This window comes from Brassica napus, chromosome C7, assembly GCF_020379485.1.
Source record: "Brassica napus cultivar Da-Ae chromosome C7, Da-Ae, whole genome shotgun sequence".
Lineage (NCBI taxonomy): Eukaryota > Viridiplantae > Streptophyta > Magnoliopsida > Brassicales > Brassicaceae > Brassica > Brassica napus.
In genome coordinates this window covers 49,139,413-49,161,569 of record NC_063450.1, presented here as the reverse complement: position 1 = coordinate 49,161,569, position 22,157 = coordinate 49,139,413, and the positions used below count along the sequence as shown (strand labels likewise).

Sequence of the window (22,157 nt, the reverse complement as noted above, 5' to 3'; positions counted from 1 at the left end):
AATCTTTTATCATTGCATATATGCCCTAAATTTAAAAATTGATCCCACTGAACCGGCTATTATAAAACCAAGTTACATACATGTGTGTAGGGTTATAAAGTTTACAAATCACTGCATAAAAACGTACAATGCTTCTTATTAGTGGGGTAATAAATCAAATATCGTTTGAGCATATATATGTTATAACATTTCTAATATGATGACTTTTCTTCATATCATCTTTTGTGAACTGAGCTAGGAAAAGACTTCATGTATTGGCTTGGCTCTAAATCACTTAGTTGTGCCTGATTTGCGGGAAAAATCCTGGTAGGCGAGGAACTGGAAGAATGGTTGTGTTACTGGTGAGCATTGTGATGATTGTTGATAGCATTGGGCGGTCTTCTGGATTTTCTTGAATACATAAGAGCGCAATATGGATGCATCTCGCGACTTCATTACTCTTATAATTCCCTCGCATGGCCGGATCCACTAGCTCTAGTTGTGAACCGCTTGTCCAAAGCCTCCAAACCTGGCACAATAAAGAATGAATTAACATACAAGATTCTCTGGTCAAGTGTTTTAAGTTAATTAAAATGGTTAAAGTTCATATCTTTGTGCTTACATAGGTGACCAAGTTTCCAGCAGTAGTATTTTCATCTATCTGATAGAGATAGCTATTCTCCTTGCCACTTATAATCTCAAGAATCAAGATTCCAAAGCTATACACGTCAGTTTTCATGGAGAATTTGCCATGCATAGCAAACTCCGGAGACATGTAAATTCTGAAAGTACAATTGGGGTTAGTAGAAAAAAAACGAAGGATTCAACGAACATCAATTAACTCGGTTGTTATTAGCACAGCTTACAAGGTTTCAGCATTCCATTTGGAGTTGCCTCTAGTCTCCTCCATTCCAAAAATTGTGGCCATTCCAAAATCTGATATTTTTGGGTTCATATCTGCATCTAAAAGTATGTTGCTGGCTTTAAAGTCACGGTATATGATTGTGGGATGTGAATCTTGATGAAGATGTAGAATCCCTTGAGCAATCTCTCCAATGATCTTGTATCGCCGAGTCCAGTCTAGCTGACCTTGCTTTTCAGGATCTGCACATCTCCATGTACAATCAATTATTTGAAAGCTGCTAAAGGAATTTTTGAATAAGCACATTGTTGAAGGGAACTATACCGAATAGATAATAGTCAAGACTTTTGTTTGGGACAAACTCATAGATCAGAATCTTTTCATCTCCTTGTAAACAGAACCCAAAAAGCCTAACCAGATTCTTATGTTGAAGTTTTGATACAAGTACAACCTCGTTTCTGAATTTTCTTGTGTCTTGTCCTGACATTTCAGAGAGCCTCTTCACTGCGACTTCAGTTCCATTTGGCAACTTACCCTACATAGCATTGAATTAAACAGTCTCCTTTCATAACTAATCATAACGTTAACTTAGCAAATCTAGTAAACAGAGAGCATTATATACCTTGTAAACTTCACCATATCCACCTTCACCGAGCTTATTACTCACTGAAAACTTATTAGTTGCAGCTTCAATTGCCTCAAATTCGTATTGCAACGAATTTGTAGTTGAAATATCAGTATCAGCTGTAAAGCAAGGGTGTTTTAGTTATGCTTCTGTTTTCCTCTCTTAGCTAAGGGGAAATATATGCGTATAAGGAATGGAAACAATAGATTATAGAGAGCTTAAAATCACAAGAAACTAACATTCGTATTTAGTTCTTTGCAGTGACGTTCTCCTCAGACAAAGAACAAATCGAAGAGAGAACAATATCAAAACGATAACAACAGTTGGAACCGTAATCGCCACAACAATTCCTGTAGAGATTCCTCTTCTATTTCGGTCATGAGAATTACTGGGCCCTATACAAAATTTTACAGAAAATAAAAAAGTTAATTTTTTAAAATTATTTTTTACTATAACAATTACATATTTATCTTTGGAACAAAAAAAACAATTGAAACATAATTTTGTTTTGAAATCTATATTTCATACTAATTTAATTAATTTGTGTGTATGAACTTATTATTTAATGTATTTTATTGTTTCATCATCTCTTAATTACATATGTAAATGAATTTCTTCTTACAATCATATTTTTTTTCCATTTGGAAGAGACTTACTATTGTCATTTTGGTTAGCCGGCGCGCCTGCGGATGGTGGTGTGGACCGTATAGTCATAGGAGGAGGAGAAGCCACCATAATATTATCAAAAGCCTTAGAGTATGCATACAAATCCCAACGGAAAAAGCAGCTCTGCTGCATAACAACGCCTCCTTGCTTCTTACCACAGCATGACTGGTAGTCCCTTGCGCTTTGTCGCAGACAATATTCACAATCACCAGAAGAAAGATCCGGCGTGCATTGCATCAATGCAAATATATCTTGGAAAGGGTTTAAGGCTGCAATATTAGCTGTATAATAGTTATTACTTGAGGATGGTGTGTCTTTTGGTGCAGAAGCTATATCAATCATACGAACAACCAAGTCTTCCCATATTTCCGTGAATTTTGTTATATTTGAGGTTATATCTCCAGTGTTAGTGAATATTACACGCCCGTCTGAATCTACAGATCCTGAGAAAGAAGTGTTGGAGTAGCTGACAAGGCAGAGAGTGGGATCACCTGGCCATGAATACGCTTCTGTTTGGTTGGGACAACTCTGTACCAAACCATCAGACGCGGTCTTGATACAATCAGAACAGTCATCTGCAGTTGATCCAGGGATACACATCCCTCTTGCGTAGACCCGGTTCGGTCCTTCTCCAATGGAACCGTTGTAATAGAAGCCGTCTTGAGTCGTGACATTGGACGGAAGAAAAGAGAGAATGATACGACGATTTGCGTTAAAGGTACTGTTGGAGCTGAAGTTCCCATTGTTCAAACATATTTGTGCTGAAACTGAAGCAACGCCAAAGCTTATGACGACAAAACTGAGTATTGGAAACAAACTCATCTGCTTCATTTTCCCTTGAAAATTATAAGCAAAAAAGCAAAAATGTTGTCTTTCTAATGTTTTCGCATCTGGTAGTTTCTTACTATTACTATTAAACAGAAAATCGAAATTTCTAATGTTGAATTCGTCAAACTGATACCAGGGATCCCCAAACCTGCAAATACATTGAATGTTGAATGTCAAATTTGGACCAAGAAAAGGCAGATGGAGAAGGTTAGAATAGTATTAGGCTAATGTGTCAGGATTTGAAGTTCTTCTGCAATTTTCGATGTATATTCGTCAAACCGACAAGTAGTCCTTAAACTCCGGAGATTGTCATAAAACAGAAATCAAATGTCAATAGTTTTGAATTTTCACATGCATAAATTGACTTTTCCAGTTTTCATGCATGTTTGTGCTGAAACGGAACCTGGCATGTTACAGGACAAGTATGTAATCATACTGGACTAGTCTAAGAATAAGCTCTAATATGACGCATAGTCGAGAATTATGCAAAGTCTACGTAGAAAATTCGATGAAGATTGAATGACACCACGAAATAGAGCCATTGACTGATTATGCAAATACTACATTGAATATTAGATGAAGGGTGCATGTAATTCCACGTAGCTTCCCATGAAAGAGACTGGCTTTGAAAATACAATTCTCTGTTAAAGTTAAAATCTTTCACTGGAGCTTTCAGACATTCAAACAAAAAGATGATCGACTTGTCAATGGTCTTTTGGTTTGTGCTCATAGGCTCTAGTGCTGTCTCGGCTCAAACATGCAAGAAGAGATCTGGTGTTTTCACTCCCAATGATACTTACGATTTAAACCGCAAAACAATGCTCTCGATTCTTCCTTCTATTGTCTCTGCTAATGACGGCTTCAACAAAACTTCGATTGGGCAAGAGCCAAACAAAACATATGGTCTGGGGATGTGTATCCCAGGTACTGAACCACGGACGTGTTCTGATTGTATCATGGCCTCAGCTGGCATGTTATTACGGTACTGTCCTGAAGAGACAGAAGCTACAGACTGGAGATACAGCGGATCACTTTGTCTGGTACGGTACTCAAACCGATCGTTTAACGGATATCTCGACGAAGAAACGATGTGGAAGCAGAGCAGTAATACCATCATTAACTCTACGGAGTTTGTAAATACATGGGATGATTTGATAGGTAACTTGATAGACACTGCTTCGTCAAAGTCCAACCCCAAATACTACGCGGCCCACACGAAACAACTTAATGTATCCACCTATATATACGGTTTCATGCAATGCACTAAATACCTAACATCGTGGGACTGCACGGGATGTCTACGACAGAGCGTGGATGAATATAGGTCGTGCTGCCGCGGGAGTCAAGGAGGCTCTATAGCGAGGCCTAGCTGTTTCATGCGATGGGAATTATATCCCTTCTTGGGACTTTTTGATTCTCCAGCTTCACCTGAAGATCAAGCCAACACAACCACGAAAGGTAAAAACCTTCATCTGAATTGTCTCGGCTCTGTTCATGCCACGTTGAGTTAAATCTCGATTATTTGTTTACCTTTTGCTGTGCAGTATTTTAGAAATACCTAGTACGAAAACAACTTTTGCTCAAGAAAATAGTTCATATATATATATATATGTACATATTAAAAATATCATTAACTAAAAATTAAAAAGACATTTTTTGTTTATTTGGGTTTGAGTTACCTAACTAGGATTTCGGGTTTAGAATTTAGAGGATGAATAATTTTCCATATCAGATGAGTGGAACTTTAAAAAAATTATCATTAAGTGTTTTTTTCCTTATCAAATGACTGGAACTTAAAAAAAAATCATTAAGTGTTTTTTTTTTGATAAATTTAAAAGTGTTATTTTGAAAATTTCCCCCTTTTTGCAATAAATAATATTGTGCCTGTTAAAAAGATAAAACAAAATTTGAGTGACAAGCTTTTCCACGCAGATGGCATAAATATTTCGGCCGGAGAAATTGTGACAATTGTCGTTGTTCCCATCGTTGTGGTCACTGGACTGCTCGCTCTTGGATTTGTTTGTTCGAGGAGAAGAAGAGGTTATCAAGCATTTACATGTGAACGTAAGCTTTTTCATGGTCTGCTAGGAAGACACATTCTATTACTATCATGAGTAGAAAGTTAAAAGAAGATTTCTAATATACATATATTGACTTTGATCTTCAATCAGTTGTTGCCTCCTCTGTCTCTTCTCAGGGGGATACTTTTCGGCTGCAAAGAAAAGGAACAATTCTGATTCGGCACCTCAAGATGATGGTAAGACTAAGGGCTTTAAGATGTATCAATGTCCCTTTCTCTCTAGCATAACACTATTAATATATATGCTTTCATCGTGCAGATGGGGATATTACAACTTCAGGTTCACATCAATTCAATTTTAGAGCAATTAAAGCTGCAACAAATAATTTTCAGAAGAGTAACAAGCTTGGTCATGGTGGATTTGGCGCAGTTTACAAGGCATAATGTTTCTCAACTACTTTGTTTGTATTATAATCTTTGTGCTACTTCTCATTGTAATGATCATTTAGCAGGGTATGTTCCAGAATGGAACAGAAGTTGCTGCAAAGAGGCTGTCTAAAACTTCAGGTCAAGGTGAGCAAGAGTTCAAGAACGAAGTGCTTCTTGTAGCTAAGCTTCAACACAGAAATCTTGTTAGACTTCTAGGGTTTTCTGTGGAAAGAGATGAAAGGATACTAGTCTATGAGTTTGTGCCCAACAAAAGCCTCGATTATTTCCTTTTCGGTAAGAAATAAATGATTAGTTTGTACTAAATCCACTAAAACCGTAACTCATAAGCTGTTTGTTCTATATGGGATGTTAAGACCATTTGAAGAGGGGTCAATTGGATTGGAAAACACGGCTCAATATTATCGAGGGAATCACTCGTGGGATGCTATATCTTCATCAAGATTCACGACTCACAATCATACACCGTGACCTCAAAGCCAGTAATATTCTTTTAGATGCTGATATGAACCCTAAAATAGCGGATTTTGGTATGGCTAGGAGTGTCAGAGTAAATCAAACAGAAGCCAATACAGGAAGAGTAGTTGGAACATTGTAAGTCATTGGAATTTTAAAATAATATGAAACATGATGGGCCTTTATTGTTGCAATAAAGCTGAAACTGATGTGGTATATTTGCAGCGGTTACATGCCACCTGAGTATGTGGCAAATGGGCATTTCTCGACGAAATCTGATGTGTATAGTTTTGGAGTATTGCTTCTAGAGATCATTGGTGGGAAGAAGAACAGTAGCTTCCATCGGATAGATGGTTCAGCAAGCAACTTGGTCACATATGTGAGTCTTAAAAATCCAATTTAATCTTAAAACTTTTCATACACCTTTAACTGTGATTATGGCTTTAAATATTTGTTCTTGACAAATGAATATATAGGTTTGGAGGCTTTGGAGCAATGAATCACTGTTGGAACTCGTAGATCCAGCCATTGGGGAGAACTATGATAAGGATGCAGTCATTAGATGCATCCACATTGGGTTATTATGTGTGCAAGAAAGTCCTGCAGATCGTCCAAGCATGCCCACAATATTTCAAATGCTCACTAATACTTCAATTACTCTGCCTGTACCTCAGCAACCTGGATTTTTCTTCAGGGAGAGATCTGCGTCAGACCCATTAGCCGAGAGATTGCTGCCTGGTCCGTCTCCTATCGTGTCTTTTGCTTGTTCTATCGATGATGCATCGATCGCGAGTGTTAGTCCTCGTTGAATTTGATGTTAATGATTAAAATCTATCTTCTTTCATAAACCCAAAAGGCCCAAAACCATAATAAAAGATTGATCCAAGTCTTCCATAAAAATCCAATTTGCTACAATTATAGAGAAAAATAAGGATAAGAGTCCATCATCATCTGTACCATTCCCTTGCTTCCAAGTTCCAATAGTGGTTCAACCGTTCAAGCCGTTTCATACACAACTTTATATCCCTTATATATTAAAGGAAAAACATTGTAATAAATGCATTCACACTATAATAGACACGTGGCAGTTTTACAATGATTTGATAATAAATATGTTAATGCGTTCACACTATATTCATAAATGTGTTCACACTATATATTTTATATTTTTTAATATAAAACTCACATGCATGGTTCCAATAAAATTTTGGATTTTTCGGTTCGAATCAAAACAAATAACGAATAAAAAGCTAAACTATATATATATTATTTTTATTGTTTACGGATAAAGTAGAGCAAAATATTTATAAATTTTGATTTGATTTGTTATCCGTTTTGATTTGAACCAAAAAAATATAGATATCTGTAACTCTACGAAACAAATCAATTACTAAAATAGAATTAAAAAAAAATCACAAATACCAATATTTTAGGAACGAATATTAAATTTGATCTGTTATATGCATATATATACATATATGTACAGAATTATATATATATGTTATATATATTATAGTTTTTATAAGTTTTACAATATTTTTATGAATTAAATTTATTATATTAGGTATTAAAATTAAAAAAGTTAAATAATATTTTTTTTGTAATTAATTGTTATTATTAAAAATTTAAATTATTTTTAAAATTTTATTTTATTTACGGATCAAATCGGATATTCTTTAAAATTATAAATCATTTTGGATATCAAAGTCACCGACTATTCAGGTGGCTAAAAATTAAATCGACATGAATACCTCCAAATACCTGGATATTCGATCTGTGCCCACCTCTATTTACAGATATAATTGATTTTTCTTTATATGAAAAAAATTCACTAATGTCAAGGCCCTTTTAATTTTTAATTAATTTTAGTTTTATCTTTCATGTATTATTTAGAACAAAAATGTCATTTAATATTAGTTAACAATATCTTTATATATTTGTCAACTATTTCTATATACTTTTACATATACATACATGTGAACCTTGATGTGAGCAACTTGTAACTAAGTATTACCACAACTGAAATCTATTTTTTTTTGGATGTTGAAATATTTTTTTCTTAATGCTTCTTTCACTACCGACCAAATTGTAGTGAAATGATTTGTCTTAATAATTTTCTTTTCTTTTTCTTGAATTATTATCCATTTACAAACTATGATATGAAACCATTGGTTCGACATGACGACTATCTAAAATTCATAACATGAAAATAAACAAATAATAGTAATTTTTGGTTTTTACCGAAAAGACTAAAAAATCAAACATTCTAACCGAATAAACCAAAATAAATATTAATTTAAAATAATAGTTATATTTTAGGAGATTAAAAGCAAAAAAATAACTTAAAACCGAACCGCTATCCAGATTAAACAAATTTAATGTGTTTTATTAAAAATAATGAAACTAATAATCACATCCCGCGAAAAGCGCATATTATTACCTAGTTGTTTCTTAAGTGACAAGCAACTGATGAGCCCTGAAGGATATTACTATGGTAACAAATTCATATATTGATAAATCCCTTATATATTAAAGGAAAAACATTGTAATAAATGCATTCACACTATAATAGACACGTGACAGTTTTACAATGATTTGATAATAAATATGTTAACGCGTTCACACTATATTCATAAATGTGTTCACACTATATACTTTCTATTTTTTAATATAAAACTCACATGCATGGTTCCAATAAAATTTTGGATTTTTTGGTTCGAATCAAAACAAATAACGAATAAAAAGCTAAACTATATATATATATTATTTTTATTGTTTACGGATAAAGTAGAGCAAAATATTTATAAATTTTGATTCGATTTGTTATCCGTTTTGATTTGAACCAAAAAATATGGATATCCGTAACTCTACGAAACAAATCAATTACTAAAATAGAATTAAAAAAAAATCACAAATACCAATATTTTAGGAACGAATATTAAATTTGATCTGTTATATGCATATATATACATATATGTACAGAATTATATATATATATATGTTATATATATTATAGTTTTTATAAGTTTTACAATATTTTTATGAATTAAATTTATTATATTAGGTATTAAAATTAAAAAAGTTAAATAATATTTCTTTTGTAATTAATTGTTATTATTAAAAATTTCAATTATTTTTAAAATTTTATTTTATTTACGGATCAAATCGGATATTCTTTAAAATTATAAATCATTTTGGATATCAGAGTCACCGACTATTCAGGTGGCTAAAAATTGAATCGACATGAATACCTCCAAATACCCGGATATTCGATCTGTGCCCACCTCTATTTACAGATATAATTGATTTTTCTTTATATGAAAAAAATTCACTAATGTCAAGGCCCTTTTAATTTTTAATTAATTTTAGTTTTATCTTTCATGTATTATTTAGAACAAAAATGTCATTTAATATTAGTTAACAATATCTTTATATATTTGTCAACTATTTCTATATACTTTTACATATACATACATGTGAACCTTGATGTGAGCAACTTGTAACTAAGTATTACCACAACTGAAATTTTTTTTTTTTTTGGATGTTGAAATATTTTTTTCTTAATGCTTCTTTTACTACCGACCAAATTGTAGTGAAATGATTTGTCTTAATAATTTTCTTTTCTTTTTCTTGAATTATTATCCATTTACAAACTATGATATGAAACCATTGGTTCGACATGACGACTATCTAAAATTCATAACATGAAAATAAACAAATAATAGTAATTTTTGGTTTTTACCGAAAAGACTAAAAAATCAAACATTCTAACCGAATAAACCAAAATAAATATTAATTTAAAATAATAGTTATATTTTAGGAGATTAAAAACAAAAAAATAACTTAAAACCGAACCGCTATCCAGATTAAACAGATTTAATGTGTTTTATTAAAAATAATGAAACTAATAATCACATCCCGCGAAAAGCGCATATTATTACCTAGTTGTTTCTTAAGTGACAAGCAACTGATGAGCCCTGAAGGATATTACTATGGTAACAAATTCATATATTGATAGACCGATAGTATTTTATTATTAGATGCTACTGTTAATATGAAGGGGTAAAAGATAAATGTCCTATTATGTTTTAGTAGTAGGCTCCACTATATTTATTCTTATTAGTTTCCCTTGCCTAAAATCTAAGTTGAAATTAAAGCGTCCCAAAGTCTCCCGCAAAAATTCCAAGTTGTCACATTCTCATTAATGTGCATGGGCCATTCAAGTAAGACAATTCAAACTTCTGATATATCTTGATAAGAACCACATACTTTTAACACAAAACACATTATCTGAATCATCAAAAGAAAGAAAAAATGGGAAAGAAGAGCTCTGTATCAATCCTCTGCTTCATACTCATAAGCTTCAGTCCCATTTTTGTTTCCGCACAAACTTGTAACAAAGCTGCTGCGACTTTCAAACCCAATAGTCCATATGACAAAAATCGACGTCTCATCAACTCTACTCTTGCTTCTAACGTCACGGCTCACGCTGGCTACTTCAACGGCTCCATCGGGCTAGGCCCTGACATAGTCTATGCCTTGGGGATGTGCGCTCCGGGTGCTGAACCACAAGCTTGCTCCTACTGTATCCAGGACGCCTCAGATAGTATACTAAACGCCTCAGATAGTATACTAAATACCTGTTTGAACCAAACTGATGCTTTCATGTGGTCAGGTGAAGAGATCATTTGCCTTGTTCGCTACTCTAGTAAGTCCTTCTCTGGGGTTCTTGCCTTGGAGCCTATTACACCGTTTCATAATGAGATTGACATAAGAGAGGAAAACCAGAAGGAGTTTGATAGTGTGTGGGACGGGTTAGTGCTTCCTATGATCACTAGAGTTTCTTCCTCGGTGAGAAACAATTCATCTACTTCTTCTTTATCATTGTCTGGTAAATACTATGCAAAGGATGTAGCTCCGGTACCGGTTTACGGGAACATATTGGTGCTGATGCTATGCACTCCAGATATTTCTTCAAAGGATTGTAGTCTTTGTCTAGAGACAAGTGTTGATTACTATAAGAAATGGTTTCATACGAAGAGAGGCACCATTTTATTGCGGCCAAGTTGCTTTTTCCGGTGGGAGTTGTATAATTTCTCTGGTGCTTTTGATAATATTAATGGTCAACATCCGCCTTCACTGCCGCCTCCAAAGAGTCCTTCTGTATCTAATCTGACTAATATAGCCAAGAAAGGCAAGTCACTTTAGAAACCATTCCAGAGCAGTTCTTGTTTTTATTGAATTTTTTTTTTTGTGTATTTATGTTTTTTTCTTGTGAACTGGTGGTTTTGTGCAGATAAAAAGGTCTCAGTAGGTATTATCCTAGCAATAGTTGTAGGTATTGTTGTTACCATAGTATTGATTTCTTTAGGCCTTGTCATGTTCAAGAGGAAAAAGAAAAACCAAGACATGCAACTTCCAAGTGAGTTCTCTTGATTGGTATTGTGATATGATGAATCTCACGGCCTAGGGACAATTTTTAACGAGCTTAATGTTGGTTCTTAAATGAAGCGGAATCTGTTCAATTTGATTTCAAGACAATTGAAGCTGCTACGAGCAATTTTTCTGAGGCCAACAAGCTTGGTGCAGGTGGATTTGGTGAGGTTTACAAGGTATATATACTCTTATCTTCCCACCTATATTGCTTCTTTCCTGAGGAAATAATGAAATGATGATGCCTCATTTATAAAGGGCATTCTCATGAATGGTACTGAAGTTGCAGTAAAGAGACTGTCCAAAACATCAGGACAAGGTGAGGGAGAGTTCAAGAATGAGGTTGTTGTTGTTGCAAAGCTTCAACATAGGAATCTTGTTAGACTTCTTGGGTTTTCACTTCAAGGAGAAGAAAAGTTACTCGTCTATGAGTTTGTTCCCAACAAAAGCCTTGATTATTTCCTCGTTGGTCAGTTGTTTTCTAAATTTTAACTCTTAAGATATAGTTTTTTTTTTTTTTGTTTCTTCTTATTTTACATAGCCAATTGTGATTATGCATGAATATTCAGACGCTAGTAAGAGAATTCTGTTAGACTGGACAACGCGACACAACATCATCGGTGGGATCAGTCGTGGGATTGTATATCTTCATCAAGATTCACGGCTCAAGATCATACACCGCGACCTCAAAGCTAGTAACATTCTGTTAGATGCTGATATGAATCCAAAAATTGCTGATTTCGGAATGGCAAGGATCTTTGGAATGGACCAAACTGTAGACAACACATCAAGAGTAGTTGGAACCTTGTGAGTATATACTTCTATGCAACTGATGGAGTTTGATAAACAGACTCTGTTGCAGCTAATTTAACTTGTATTTATTTGCAGCGGTTACATGCCACCTGAGTATGTGACACATGGACAGTTCTCGATGAAGTCAGATGTGTATAGCTTCGGAGTACTGATTCTTGAGATCATTAGTGGCAAAAAGAATAGCAGTTTCTACCAGATAGATGGTTTAGTTAACAACTTAGTCACTTATGTGAGCAATTAGAATCTAACATTGTCTCAAACTTTGATTAGTTATTTTATATAATGATGATCATAGTTCTGAATACATATTATGTAACATCTACAGGTTTGGAGACTTTGGGAGAACAAATCATTGCCTGATCTCATTGATCTTGGTATTAAAGAAGACTGTAACATCGATGAAGTTGTTAGATACATTCATATTGGACTGTTGTGCGTTCAAGAAAATCCTGCAGATCGTCCAACAATGTCAACGATTCACCAAATGCTCACAACCAGCTCCATTACTCTGCCTGTACCTCTGCCACCGGGATTTTTTTTCGGGAACAGATCAGGAACGACTTCTTCATCCCAGGGATTGGAGCCGAATCAGTCGAGCAGCAAGTCTTTTACTTGTTCAGTGGATGAAGCAACAATTACTGAGGTTAATCCTCGTTGAATAGTGAAGATGATCTGTTTGGTTTACGTTTTTCCACAAAGGCTGCATGGACATGGAGCGGATATCTGGATATATCTCAGGTATCTGTGATCTGTTCTGCCCCATACAAATACTTGAGTTTTCGGTCGGCTTGGCTTTGTAAGATTTTAAGTATTCGTTAGTTTGAATATCCGGGACTATTTAAATGATTCATGGATTATCCGCTCCGCTTTATAATTAATAATTATTACATAATAAAAAAGGTTCAAAATAATATAAATAATAATATATAATTAGAAAAATTAAAAATATTTACATAAAAATTAAAAATTTAATTAATTTAATAAATAAAATGTTACATAAAATAAAATAATTATATAATTTTCATATATAATTTTTTAAATATATGTATATATATACATATAATTGATCGGATCGGATATTCGTTCCTAAATTTTATAGTATTTGTGATTTGCTTTGTCTTTTACCGATATTTCATATTAATATTTGTTTTTATTCGTAGAATTACATATATCCGGATTTTTTGTTTCGAAACGAATAATTTAGTCACCAGTTTTATGTCCACATGTAAAATAGTTTGAACGTTAACTTTCTGTTTGACTGATTCAGCAAAAAAACTCACTGTTGAAATTTGGAGAGAAAAGATTAGTTCTTTTTTTTAAAACACAACTTGAGAGTAAAATTTTGTTAAAAAAGGAAACTTTACAAATAACATATATACCTATCCAAATTAATTAAAACATTTGTTAAATAAAAAATATCATCCAAACTAATTAAGATTTTTTTAAATATTACTATTTAGTTTTTATAATGTTATTAGTGATTATATTATTTTTTATTCAATTAACTTTTGTAATATGATATGTAAATTAATTTCTTATGATTAATCTGTCATTTACTTCACATATTTACCATAACTATTTATTATTAAACAAAAATATTTTTATTTTTATATTAAGGTGTTAGAGTTTCACTTTAACTCACATACATCATTTTTTGACAAGTCTCCCCCAAAAATTCAGAGCTGTCACATTTTTGTTCCAATAAATTCAAAGTTGTCGCTTTTTGACGAATAGAAGATTAGATGTTATTTAAGAAAATGGTTTCCACATCGATTTTGTTCCAATAATATATATTAAATGTTAGTCTTGACAAAAAAAAAAATTCACTCTAACCAGAACCCAATATAATATTAGTGGGAGAAGTCACCGACGTAAATCTAAAAAAAGTCAATCTTGTAGTCCTGCGTGTTGTATTTTACTAACAGAAAGAAAAGAAAAAAGTAGTATAGCGCGTTGTCAGTGAGGTGTAATATTCAAAGTTCAGGACAAACTGATAAGGATCCATACATTCCAAAACACACAAACGATCTGAATTATTATTTAAAGAAGAAAAAAAATGGGAAAGAAGAGCTCTGTATCAATCCTTTGCTTCATACTCATAAGCTTCAGTCCCATTTTTGTTTCTGCACAAACTTGTGATGAAGCTGCTGGGACTTTCAAACCCAATAGTCCATATGAGAAGAACCGCCGTCTCCTCAACTCTACTGTTGCTTCTAACGTCACGGCTTACGCCGGCTACTTCAACGGCTCCATCGGGCTAGGCCCTGACAGAGTCTATGCCTTGGGGATGTGCGCTCCAGGTGCTGAACCACAAGCTTGCTCCGACTGTATCCAGGACGCCTCAGATAGTTTACTAAGTACCTGTTTGAACCAAACAGATGGTTTCGTGTGGTCAGGTGACGAGTTCCTTTGCCTTGTTCGCTACTCTAGTAAGTCCCTCTATGGGGTCCTCGCCTTGGAGCCTATTACACCGTTCCATAATGTAATGGACATAAGAAAAGAAAACCAGGAGGAGTTTGATAGTGTGTGGGACGGGTTAAAGCTTCGTATGATCACAAGAGTTTCTTCCTCGGTGAGAAACAATTCATCTACTTCCTTATCATTGTCTGGTAAATACTATGCAAAGGATGTAGCTCCAGTGCCGGTTTACGGGAACATATTGATGCTGATGCAATGCACTCCAGATATTTCTTCAAATGATTGTAGTCTTTGTCTAAAGTCAAGCGTTGATTACTATAAAAAATTGTATCATGGGAAAAAAGGTGTCATTATGTTGCGGCCAAGTTGCTTTTTCCGGTGGGAATTGTATAATTTCTCTGGTGCTTTTGATCATATTAATGATCCACCTCCGCTTTCAAACAGTCCTTCTGTACCTAATCTGACCGATATTACCAAAAAAGGCAAGTCACTTTAAAAACAATGCCAGAGCAGTTTTGTTTTTTTTTCGCTGTGTAATGTATTTTTTTTGTTGTGTAATGTTTTTTTTTTTGTGCAGATAAAAATGTCTCTCGAGGAGTTATCGCAGCGATAGTTGTAGTTATTGTTGTTATCATAGTATTGATTTATGTAGGCATGTTTATGTTCAAGAGGAGAAAGAAAAAGCAAGATATACAACTTTCAAGTGAGTTGCTTCAATTGGTATTGTAATCATAAGAATCTCATTGTTGCTTAGGAATTTTTTTTTGACGAGCTTACTGTTGGTCGTAAATGAAGCGGAATCTGTTCAATTTGGTTTTAAGACAATTGAAGCTGCCACGAGCAATTTTTCTGAGCTGAACAAGCTTGGTGCAGGTGGATTTGGTGAGGTTTACAAGGTACTTATAAGCTGTTTTCACATCTATATATTGCTTCTTTCTTGAGGAAATAATGAAATTAATGATTATGTCTTATTTGTAATAATTACGAAGGGCATCCTCATGAATGGAACTGAAGTTGCAGTAAAGAGACTTTCAAAAACAGCAGGACAAGGTGAAAGAGAGTTCAAGAACGAGGTTGTGGTTGTTGCAAAGCTTCAGCATAGAAATCTTGTTAGACTTCTTGGCTTTTCACTTCAAGGAGAAGAAAAGTTACTCGTCTATGAGTTTGTTCCTAACAAAAGCCTTGATTATTTCCTCTTCGGTCAGTTGTTTATAAATTCTATATAGTTTTTCTTTGTTGTTTCTTCTTATACATAGCCACTTGTGATTATGCATGACTATTCAGACGCTAGTAAGAGAGTTCAGTTGGACTGGACAATGAGACACAACATCATCGGTGGGATCAGTCGTGGTATTTTATATCTTCATCAAGATTCACGGCTCAAGATCATACACCGCGATCTCAAAGCTAGTAACATTCTATTAGATGCGGATATGAATCCAAAAATTGCTGATTTCGGAACGGCAAGGATCTTTGGAATGAACCAAACTGTAGACAATACATCAAGAGTAGTTGGAACCTTGTGAGTATATACTTTATTTGGACCTGATGAATTTCGATAAACATACGCTTTTGCAGCTAATTAGAACGTATTTTTGCAGCGGTTACATGCCACCTGAGTATGTGATACATGGCCAATTCTCGATGAAATCAGATGTATATAGCTTTGGAGTAATGATTCTTGAGATCATTAGTGGTAAAAAGAATAGCAGTTTCCGCCAGACTGATGGTTTAGTTAACAACTTAGTCACATATGTGAGTAACTATAACCATATATAGTGGAAGTCTCAAACTTTGATTGATTCTTTTAAAAAAATGATCAAAGTTCTGAATATATATATTTTGTGTAACTTCTACAGGTTTGGAGACTTTGGGAGAACAAATCATTGCCTGATCTCATAGATCCTGGTATCAAAGAAGACTGTAAGATCGATGAAGTCGTTAGATACATTCATATTGGACTTTTATGTGTTCAAGAAAATCCTGCAGATCGTCCAACTATGTCAACGATCCACCAAATGCTCACAACCAGCTCTATTACTCTGCCTGTACCTCTTCCACCTGGATTTTTTTTCGGGAACAGACCAGGAATGACCACGTTATCCCAGGGATTGAACCCGAGTCAATCGAGCAGCAAGTCTTATACTTGTTCTGTAGATGAAGCAACAATCACTGATGTTAATCCTCGTTGAATAGTCAAGATGTTCTGTTTGGTTTACTTGTTTTTAGTTTCCACAAAGGATTGTCACATTGTTTTAGAGCATGATTAACCCGGGATTCTTAGAGTGGGGTTCTTAGCAGAAGTTAAGAAACTGTTTCTACTTTAAGAACCAGTTCTTAGTTTTTTTTAGTTAAAAATTAAGAAATCGTTTCTTAACTTTCGTTAAGAACCCCACTCTAAGAACCCGAGTTAATCATGGTCCACATATGTAAAAGTTTGAACGTTCGCTTTCAGTTTGACTGATTTAGCATAAAACTCGATATTAAAATTTAGAGAGTAAGTTTGGTTATAAAAGAAACTTTACAAATAACACATACTCTCTGGGTTTCAGAAAGATAGATGTATATTTTAAGTTTTTCACGCTTAATAAGAAAACATATCAAATTTTAATTACCAATGCATTATTTTCCGTTATCAATCATTCCCCACAACTTTTAACCAATAAAATTTTTATAAACACTATTATGTTTTTTGAAGTTTACAATTTGTAATTAATTTATGCATTGAAAATATAAAATATATATCTTTTTGAAATAATTTTTTTTTCTAAAATATGGATCTTTTTGAAACCGAGGGAGTAACTTGGAAAATAAGCAACCGAAAAACCCCGAAGCTTAAAGGTCATATGGCTCTGTTTTATTGTGTTTCTTTGACAAAGGCGTGTCATTTGTTTTATGTCTATGGATAAAAAAAGATTCAGGGCCACTCAATAATATTTGCAGATTATCTTCAGGTATTATATAACAAAGAAATTTTTTTACAAATATAGCCTTTGAGAACATGAATAAAACAGAGGAGTCTCTTACCACACTCCAGTTGAACCTGATTTTTACAAGACCTGAAACTTGTTCCTTGTATGTCAAGCCCTAGTGGACAAAACCTTTATCTCATTCGCAAAATAAGAATTGCTGAATTATGCAGTGTATTTTAATCAGACTAATTTTGGTGTATTTACGTCACGCTTGACAAAAATATTACGTCGTTTTCTCAGCCAAAACAAACAAAATGAATTAATGCCACTTGAAGAAACAAAATGAAGTAATGTTGTTTATGTGACTGCGGTCCTTTATTTTGTACGCTAATAACCAGTGAACAAAATGTAACACACGTTAACATCTTCTAAAACCTTCCAAATTTTTATGTAAATAATTCGATTTCAACTAACGCTAACATTGACTTCCCAAATTAATGATCGGCTCCAAAAACATTCTAGTCAAATGTTGATCTCATGAAATATTTTGGAGCCTCCACTATTGACAAATCCAACATATACGCCTATTTAACATTTACCTATTCAACAAACCAAAAGAGTAAACATAGACTTGAAAAAATGTGTCGAACCAGTCTCTTTCCAATTCTCTTATCCGTCCTTGTGGCCCTTTGTTTCATTTCAGTGTCCGGACAGATTTGCCGAAACACTGGGGGAACTTTCAGACCAAACACTACGTATGACTCAAACCGTCGACTCATCCTCTCGTCTCTTGCCTCGAACGTCACGGCTCGAGGCGGTTTCTTCTACAACTCCTCGTTCGGACAAGACCCAGACCGAGTCTACGCGATGGCCTCGTGCATCCCTGGAGCTGAATCAAAAGAGTGCTCAGACTGCATAACTGAAGCGGTTACGAAGATGATACAAAACTGTCCTAACCAAACAGAGGCGTTCTCATGGCCAGGCACCAAAACTCTCTGCATGGTCCGCTATGCGAACAGTTCCTTCTACGGATCGATGGATCTTGAGCCGAACTCATTAAGGTACAACACCGGGAACATCACCATTAACATGTCGGAGTTCGAAAGAATTTGGGATGCGTTTATGATTCGTATGATAGATTCGGCTTCATCGGGACGCAGTGGAGCTTCATCGTCTTCTAGTGGTAAGTACTATGCAGCGGATATCACGTCGTTGACGACGTTTCAGCGAGTTTACGCTTTGATGGAGTGTACTCCGGATTTGTCTCCGGGGAACTGTGAGGCTTGTCTCCGAGCAAATGTTAGGAGGTATCAAGATTGTTGCCGTGGGAATCAAGGCGGCGTTGCTAGGCGGCCGAGCTGTTTTTTCCGGTGGGATCTTTATCCGTTCTTGGGAGCTTTTGATAATATTATCTCCGGAGCACCTCCGCTGCAACCTTTGACCGGCGACGGAGACGGTGCGGCAAAGAAAGGTATACCCTTTTAACGTTATATAAAACTAATTTTTTAAAGAGGAATATAAATAAGATATCATGTCGAAAACATTTGACAACGTTTAGATGACTATTGAATTAAAAAAATATTGAACATGACACTTTCGAAATATTTCCTAAACGTGTGATTAAGGAGTACTAAGTTTCAGTTTTTATGTAATCATAATTTAGGTAAAAAGATGAGAAGATGATTTGTCAAAAAATGTAGAGAAGAAAGAAATCTGTAATCTTTTATGTTATTTTCACTTGGCGTTATCCTCTAACTTTTGACCAAAAAGAAAAATCCTCTAACTTTTTTTATATATTTATTTATTTGTAATCTTCTTTAACTTGGTAACTGGTGACTGTGTAGATGGAGATTCCCTTTCAGTGGGAGCTATCGTTGGAATTGTGGTTGCGAGTGTCATTGCCATCGTCTTGGTGCTGCTCGCTCTTGCGTTTGCTTTTTACCGGAGGAGAAAATCGTCCCGAGAAGTTGATTTTCAAAGTGAGTTTATAGTTGTTAACTTGGTATCTACCCATGTCCATTTTGGTTCCAAATCAATCTTCCAAATAAAAAGTCTTTTTCAAAATCCGTGAAATTATGGTTGACAATGATTGGGGGGGATAAGGGTTTTTGAGCATTCAGCTTAATTAACATTAGTACACTTTTTCTTTGCAGCTGGTTATGATATCTCAAATACAGATTCATTACAATTCGATTTCAAGACTATTGAAGCTGCAACAGATAAGTTTTCGAGGAGTAACATGCTAGGTCAAGGTGGATTCGGTGAAGTGTTCAAGGTATAGTTAAGTTTGTTCAACTTCTTTTTTCTGTTACTTCACTTGAAAGTTTGAAACTTCGAATCAATATGGGTTTGTAAAAATGTCAATTCCATTAGGGTATACTTCCAAACGGAACTGAAGTTGCTGTGAAGAGACTGTCCAAAACATCAGGACAATGTGCACTACTAGAGTTCAAGAACGAGGTTCTTGTTGTTGCAAAGCTTCAGCATAGAAATCTTGTTAGGCTTCTTGGGTTTTGTTTGGAGTCGGAAGAAAAGATTCTCGTCTACGAGTTTGTTCCTAACAAAAGCCTTGATCATCTACTTTTTGGTAGGTTTCGGTCAATACTAGTACTATTTTTTATCGGAATAATAATGATATAACTATTCTTGAAATCTGTGTTTTATGCGTATGCATGGATGTGTAGACCCTGAAAAGCAAGGTCAGTTGGATTGGACAATGAGATACAAGATCATTTTTGGGATTGCTCGAGGAATTCTATATCTTCATCAAGATTCACGGTTTATAATTATACACCGTGACCTTAAACCCAGTAACATTCTTTTAGATGCAGATATGAACCCGAAAATTACGGATTTTGGCAAGGCCAGGATTATTAGCGTTGGCCAAACCATTGAAAATACAAGAATAATAGTTGGAACATGGTAATTTATCATCCTCTTTGAGATCCTACGAATTGAAGTCTTTGATTGTCATTTACATGCTAAAATCCACTCTATGTTTCAGCGGTTATATGTCTCCCGAGTATGCAATGCATGGCCAGTTCTCCACCAAATCTGATGTATATAGCTTTGGAGTCTTAGTTCTGGAGATTATTAATGGCAAGAGGAATAGTAGTTTCCTCGAAACAGAGAGTAATAGTAGCAACTTGGTAACATATGTAAGTAAACATCAAAACAATCTTCTTTTGACTACAATCATATTTCAAGGTATTTAATCGATCTATCCTTGTGTAGGCATGGAGACTTTGGAGAAATGGCTCACCATTAGAACTTGTGGATCCAACTGTTAGAAAGAGTTGTGACAGCAGTGAAGTTACCAGATGCATCCATATCGCATTGTTATGTGTTCAAGAAAATCCTATTGATCGTCCAACTTTGTCGACAATCATCTTGATGCTCACTAGTAACACAGTTACCTTACCTGTGCCTCACCAACCTGGATTTTTTTTCAAAAGCACACGTGATCAAGACTTATCAGCTGAAGATTTGGAGTCAGGTCAATCTACTGGAAAATTTGTCCCTCTCTCTATCAATGATGAAACCATTAGTGAGTTAAATCCTCGTTGAAGATCAATCTTGATGTCCTTTTAATACTTCTGAAGTCCTTTTTCCGGTGCTAGGACTTGAATCTCCCTGCGTTTTCTTTCTCAGATTAGACCTCCATCTCCCTTTTATTCTGTGTGATTGTAAATTTGTAATCAAGTTTTGTAATTTGAATTTTGGAAGTTTTTAGTTAATGATTAAGGGTACTCCAACTTATTTACGGTAAAACGATGTCCATACACTATGTTTTTCAGCCCTAATGGTACTTAAACTCAGCTACAGAATCAACGGTGTGTCCGTTACCCCATTTTCATTTATTTGTTTCACTTTTTTGAAGTTACCTCTTCGAAAAATATACCAAATGCGTCTGGCTACCAACATATTGTGATTTGTTTCAAATCAATAATGGGATCTCCAAGAGGATGGTTTAAGACAATACTCAAAATGATTATAAAAGCGGACAAAACGCTGAAAATGTATGGAGCGATTTAAGCACGCAAAAAACGCTGGGCAGTCAAAGAGATAATTTGATGGAACAAATGTTATTCGTTGGGATACATAAATGCTCCTAATGGTTACAAACCATAGCATCATCAACAGTACATTTATCATATTCCAAAAAATATTGGATGTATCAACCTCCACCGAACTAACAAAGTTGTGCTTTTCCACCTCCATATATACGTCAGCTTCATACGCAGCCACCACCAGGGTAGGCTTACCATCAGAATGAGTCGACGCCTGAGATTTTTCCGCTGACGCCAGTTCGGCCTAAGAACTTGACAATGGGAGATTTAAATCCAAGATGGGGATCATGTGAATCCTAATGAGTGTTTCTCTCTTTTTCTTTTATCATTTAATAATCTTACTACATAAAAGACTCGTAATGAAAATTTTCCATCATTCGTGATTTTTGTTGTTGTAGTTGCATTTGTGCCATTTTTAGTATACAAATGATCATCAGTACAGCATTCGAGTTTGCCCTTGAAATGATGTTACGTTTGATAAATTTGAAACGCTTGACAAGTTCAGGCTTTGAGAAAGTGACAAGCTTGTTGCATTTGTGCCATTTGTTTTTGTTTTTGTTTTTTTCATTTGGAAGTCTCGTAATACTTTTGTTAATGATTAAGGTAACCCTTGTTTGTCTAATTGTCT

At 34.7% G+C, this 22,157-nt stretch overlaps 4 protein-coding genes across 5 annotated transcripts; 3 read left to right on the top strand and 1 right to left on the bottom strand.

Annotated features, from left to right (window-relative positions):
* Positions 1-30: 30 nt before the first annotated feature.
* Positions 31-3,154, bottom strand: LOC106398291 (cysteine-rich receptor-like protein kinase 11). The gene is made up of 7 exons (XM_013838875.3): positions 2,123-3,154; positions 1,706-1,861; positions 1,464-1,585; positions 1,166-1,376; positions 846-1,083; positions 602-761; positions 31-508 (listed from the first exon to the last, which is right to left on the bottom strand). Exons 1-7 carry the CDS (start codon positions 2,961-2,963, stop codon positions 275-277), a joined length of 1,962 nt encoding a protein of 653 aa, XP_013694329.2. The 5' UTR covers positions 2,964-3,154; the 3' UTR covers positions 31-274.
* A 288-nt stretch (positions 3,155-3,442) lies between these two features.
* On the top strand, positions 3,443-7,004 carry LOC106398264 (cysteine-rich receptor-like protein kinase 21). The gene is made up of 8 exons (XM_013838849.3): positions 3,443-4,418; positions 4,893-5,024; positions 5,158-5,217; positions 5,300-5,418; positions 5,493-5,703; positions 5,784-6,021; positions 6,109-6,262; positions 6,360-7,004. Exons 1-8 carry the CDS (start codon positions 3,653-3,655, stop codon positions 6,690-6,692), a joined length of 2,013 nt encoding a protein of 670 aa, XP_013694303.1. The 5' UTR covers positions 3,443-3,652; the 3' UTR covers positions 6,693-7,004.
* Positions 7,005-10,150: 3,146 nt separating this feature from the next.
* On the top strand, positions 10,151-12,986 carry LOC106398211 (cysteine-rich receptor-like protein kinase 17). 2 transcript variants are annotated; one of them, XM_048763055.1, is made up of 8 exons: positions 10,151-10,489; positions 10,559-11,077; positions 11,180-11,305; positions 11,395-11,495; positions 11,575-11,785; positions 11,886-12,123; positions 12,205-12,358; positions 12,455-12,986. In XM_048763055.1, exons 1-8 carry the CDS (start codon positions 10,198-10,200, stop codon positions 12,785-12,787), a joined length of 1,974 nt encoding a protein of 657 aa, XP_048619012.1. In that variant the 5' UTR covers positions 10,151-10,197; the 3' UTR covers positions 12,788-12,986. The 2 variants fall into 2 exon arrangements, with proteins under 2 accessions (XP_048619012.1, XP_013694257.1); XM_013838803.3 differs by having other exon boundaries at positions 10,152-11,077.
* Positions 12,987-13,163: 177 nt separating this feature from the next.
* LOC106398301 lies at positions 13,164-21,315 on the top strand. The gene is made up of 14 exons (XM_013838880.3): positions 13,164-15,029; positions 15,125-15,250; positions 15,343-15,443; positions 15,537-15,747; positions 15,832-16,069; positions 16,149-16,302; positions 16,407-16,722; positions 18,085-18,930; positions 19,304-19,438; positions 19,613-19,734; positions 19,833-20,046; positions 20,144-20,381; positions 20,464-20,617; positions 20,694-21,315. Exons 1-14 carry the CDS (start codon positions 14,186-14,188, stop codon positions 21,024-21,026), a joined length of 4,032 nt encoding a protein of 1,343 aa, XP_013694334.1. The 5' UTR covers positions 13,164-14,185; the 3' UTR covers positions 21,027-21,315.
* The last annotated feature ends 842 nt before the right edge of the window (positions 21,316-22,157 follow it).

Excerpts from the sequence above, each read along its gene's own strand:
- LOC106398291 (XM_013838875.3), bottom strand. The coding sequence starts at position 2,963 with ATGAAGCAGATGAGTTTGTTTCCAATACTCAGTTTTGTCGTCATAAGC. Across the intron at positions 1,862-2,122 it reads GGCTAACCAAAATGACAATA|GGCCCAGTAATTCTCATGAC; the intron begins GTAAGTCTCTTC and ends AATTTTGTATAG. Across the intron at positions 762-845 it reads AAATGGAATGCTGAAACCTT|AATTTACATGTCTCCGGAGT; the intron begins GTAAGCTGTGCT and ends TTGTACTTTCAG.
- LOC106398264 (XM_013838849.3), top strand. The coding sequence starts at position 3,653 with ATGATCGACTTGTCAATGGTCTTTTGGTTTGTGCTCATAGGCTCTAGT. Across the intron at positions 4,419-4,892 it reads AGCCAACACAACCACGAAAG|ATGGCATAAATATTTCGGCC; the intron begins GTAAAAACCTTC and ends TTTTCCACGCAG. Across the intron at positions 5,025-5,157 it reads TCAAGCATTTACATGTGAAC|GGGGATACTTTTCGGCTGCA; the intron begins GTAAGCTTTTTC and ends GTCTCTTCTCAG.
- LOC106398211 (XM_013838803.3), top strand. The coding sequence starts at position 10,198 with ATGGGAAAGAAGAGCTCTGTATCAATCCTCTGCTTCATACTCATAAGC. Across the intron at positions 11,078-11,179 it reads GACTAATATAGCCAAGAAAG|ATAAAAAGGTCTCAGTAGGT; the intron begins GCAAGTCACTTT and ends GGTTTTGTGCAG. Across the intron at positions 11,786-11,885 it reads CCTTGATTATTTCCTCGTTG|ACGCTAGTAAGAGAATTCTG; the intron begins GTCAGTTGTTTT and ends ATGAATATTCAG.
- LOC106398301 (XM_013838880.3), top strand. The coding sequence starts at position 14,186 with ATGGGAAAGAAGAGCTCTGTATCAATCCTTTGCTTCATACTCATAAGC. Across the intron at positions 15,251-15,342 it reads GCAAGATATACAACTTTCAA|CGGAATCTGTTCAATTTGGT; the intron begins GTGAGTTGCTTC and ends TCGTAAATGAAG. Across the intron at positions 20,382-20,463 it reads AGAATAATAGTTGGAACATG|CGGTTATATGTCTCCCGAGT; the intron begins GTAATTTATCAT and ends TCTATGTTTCAG.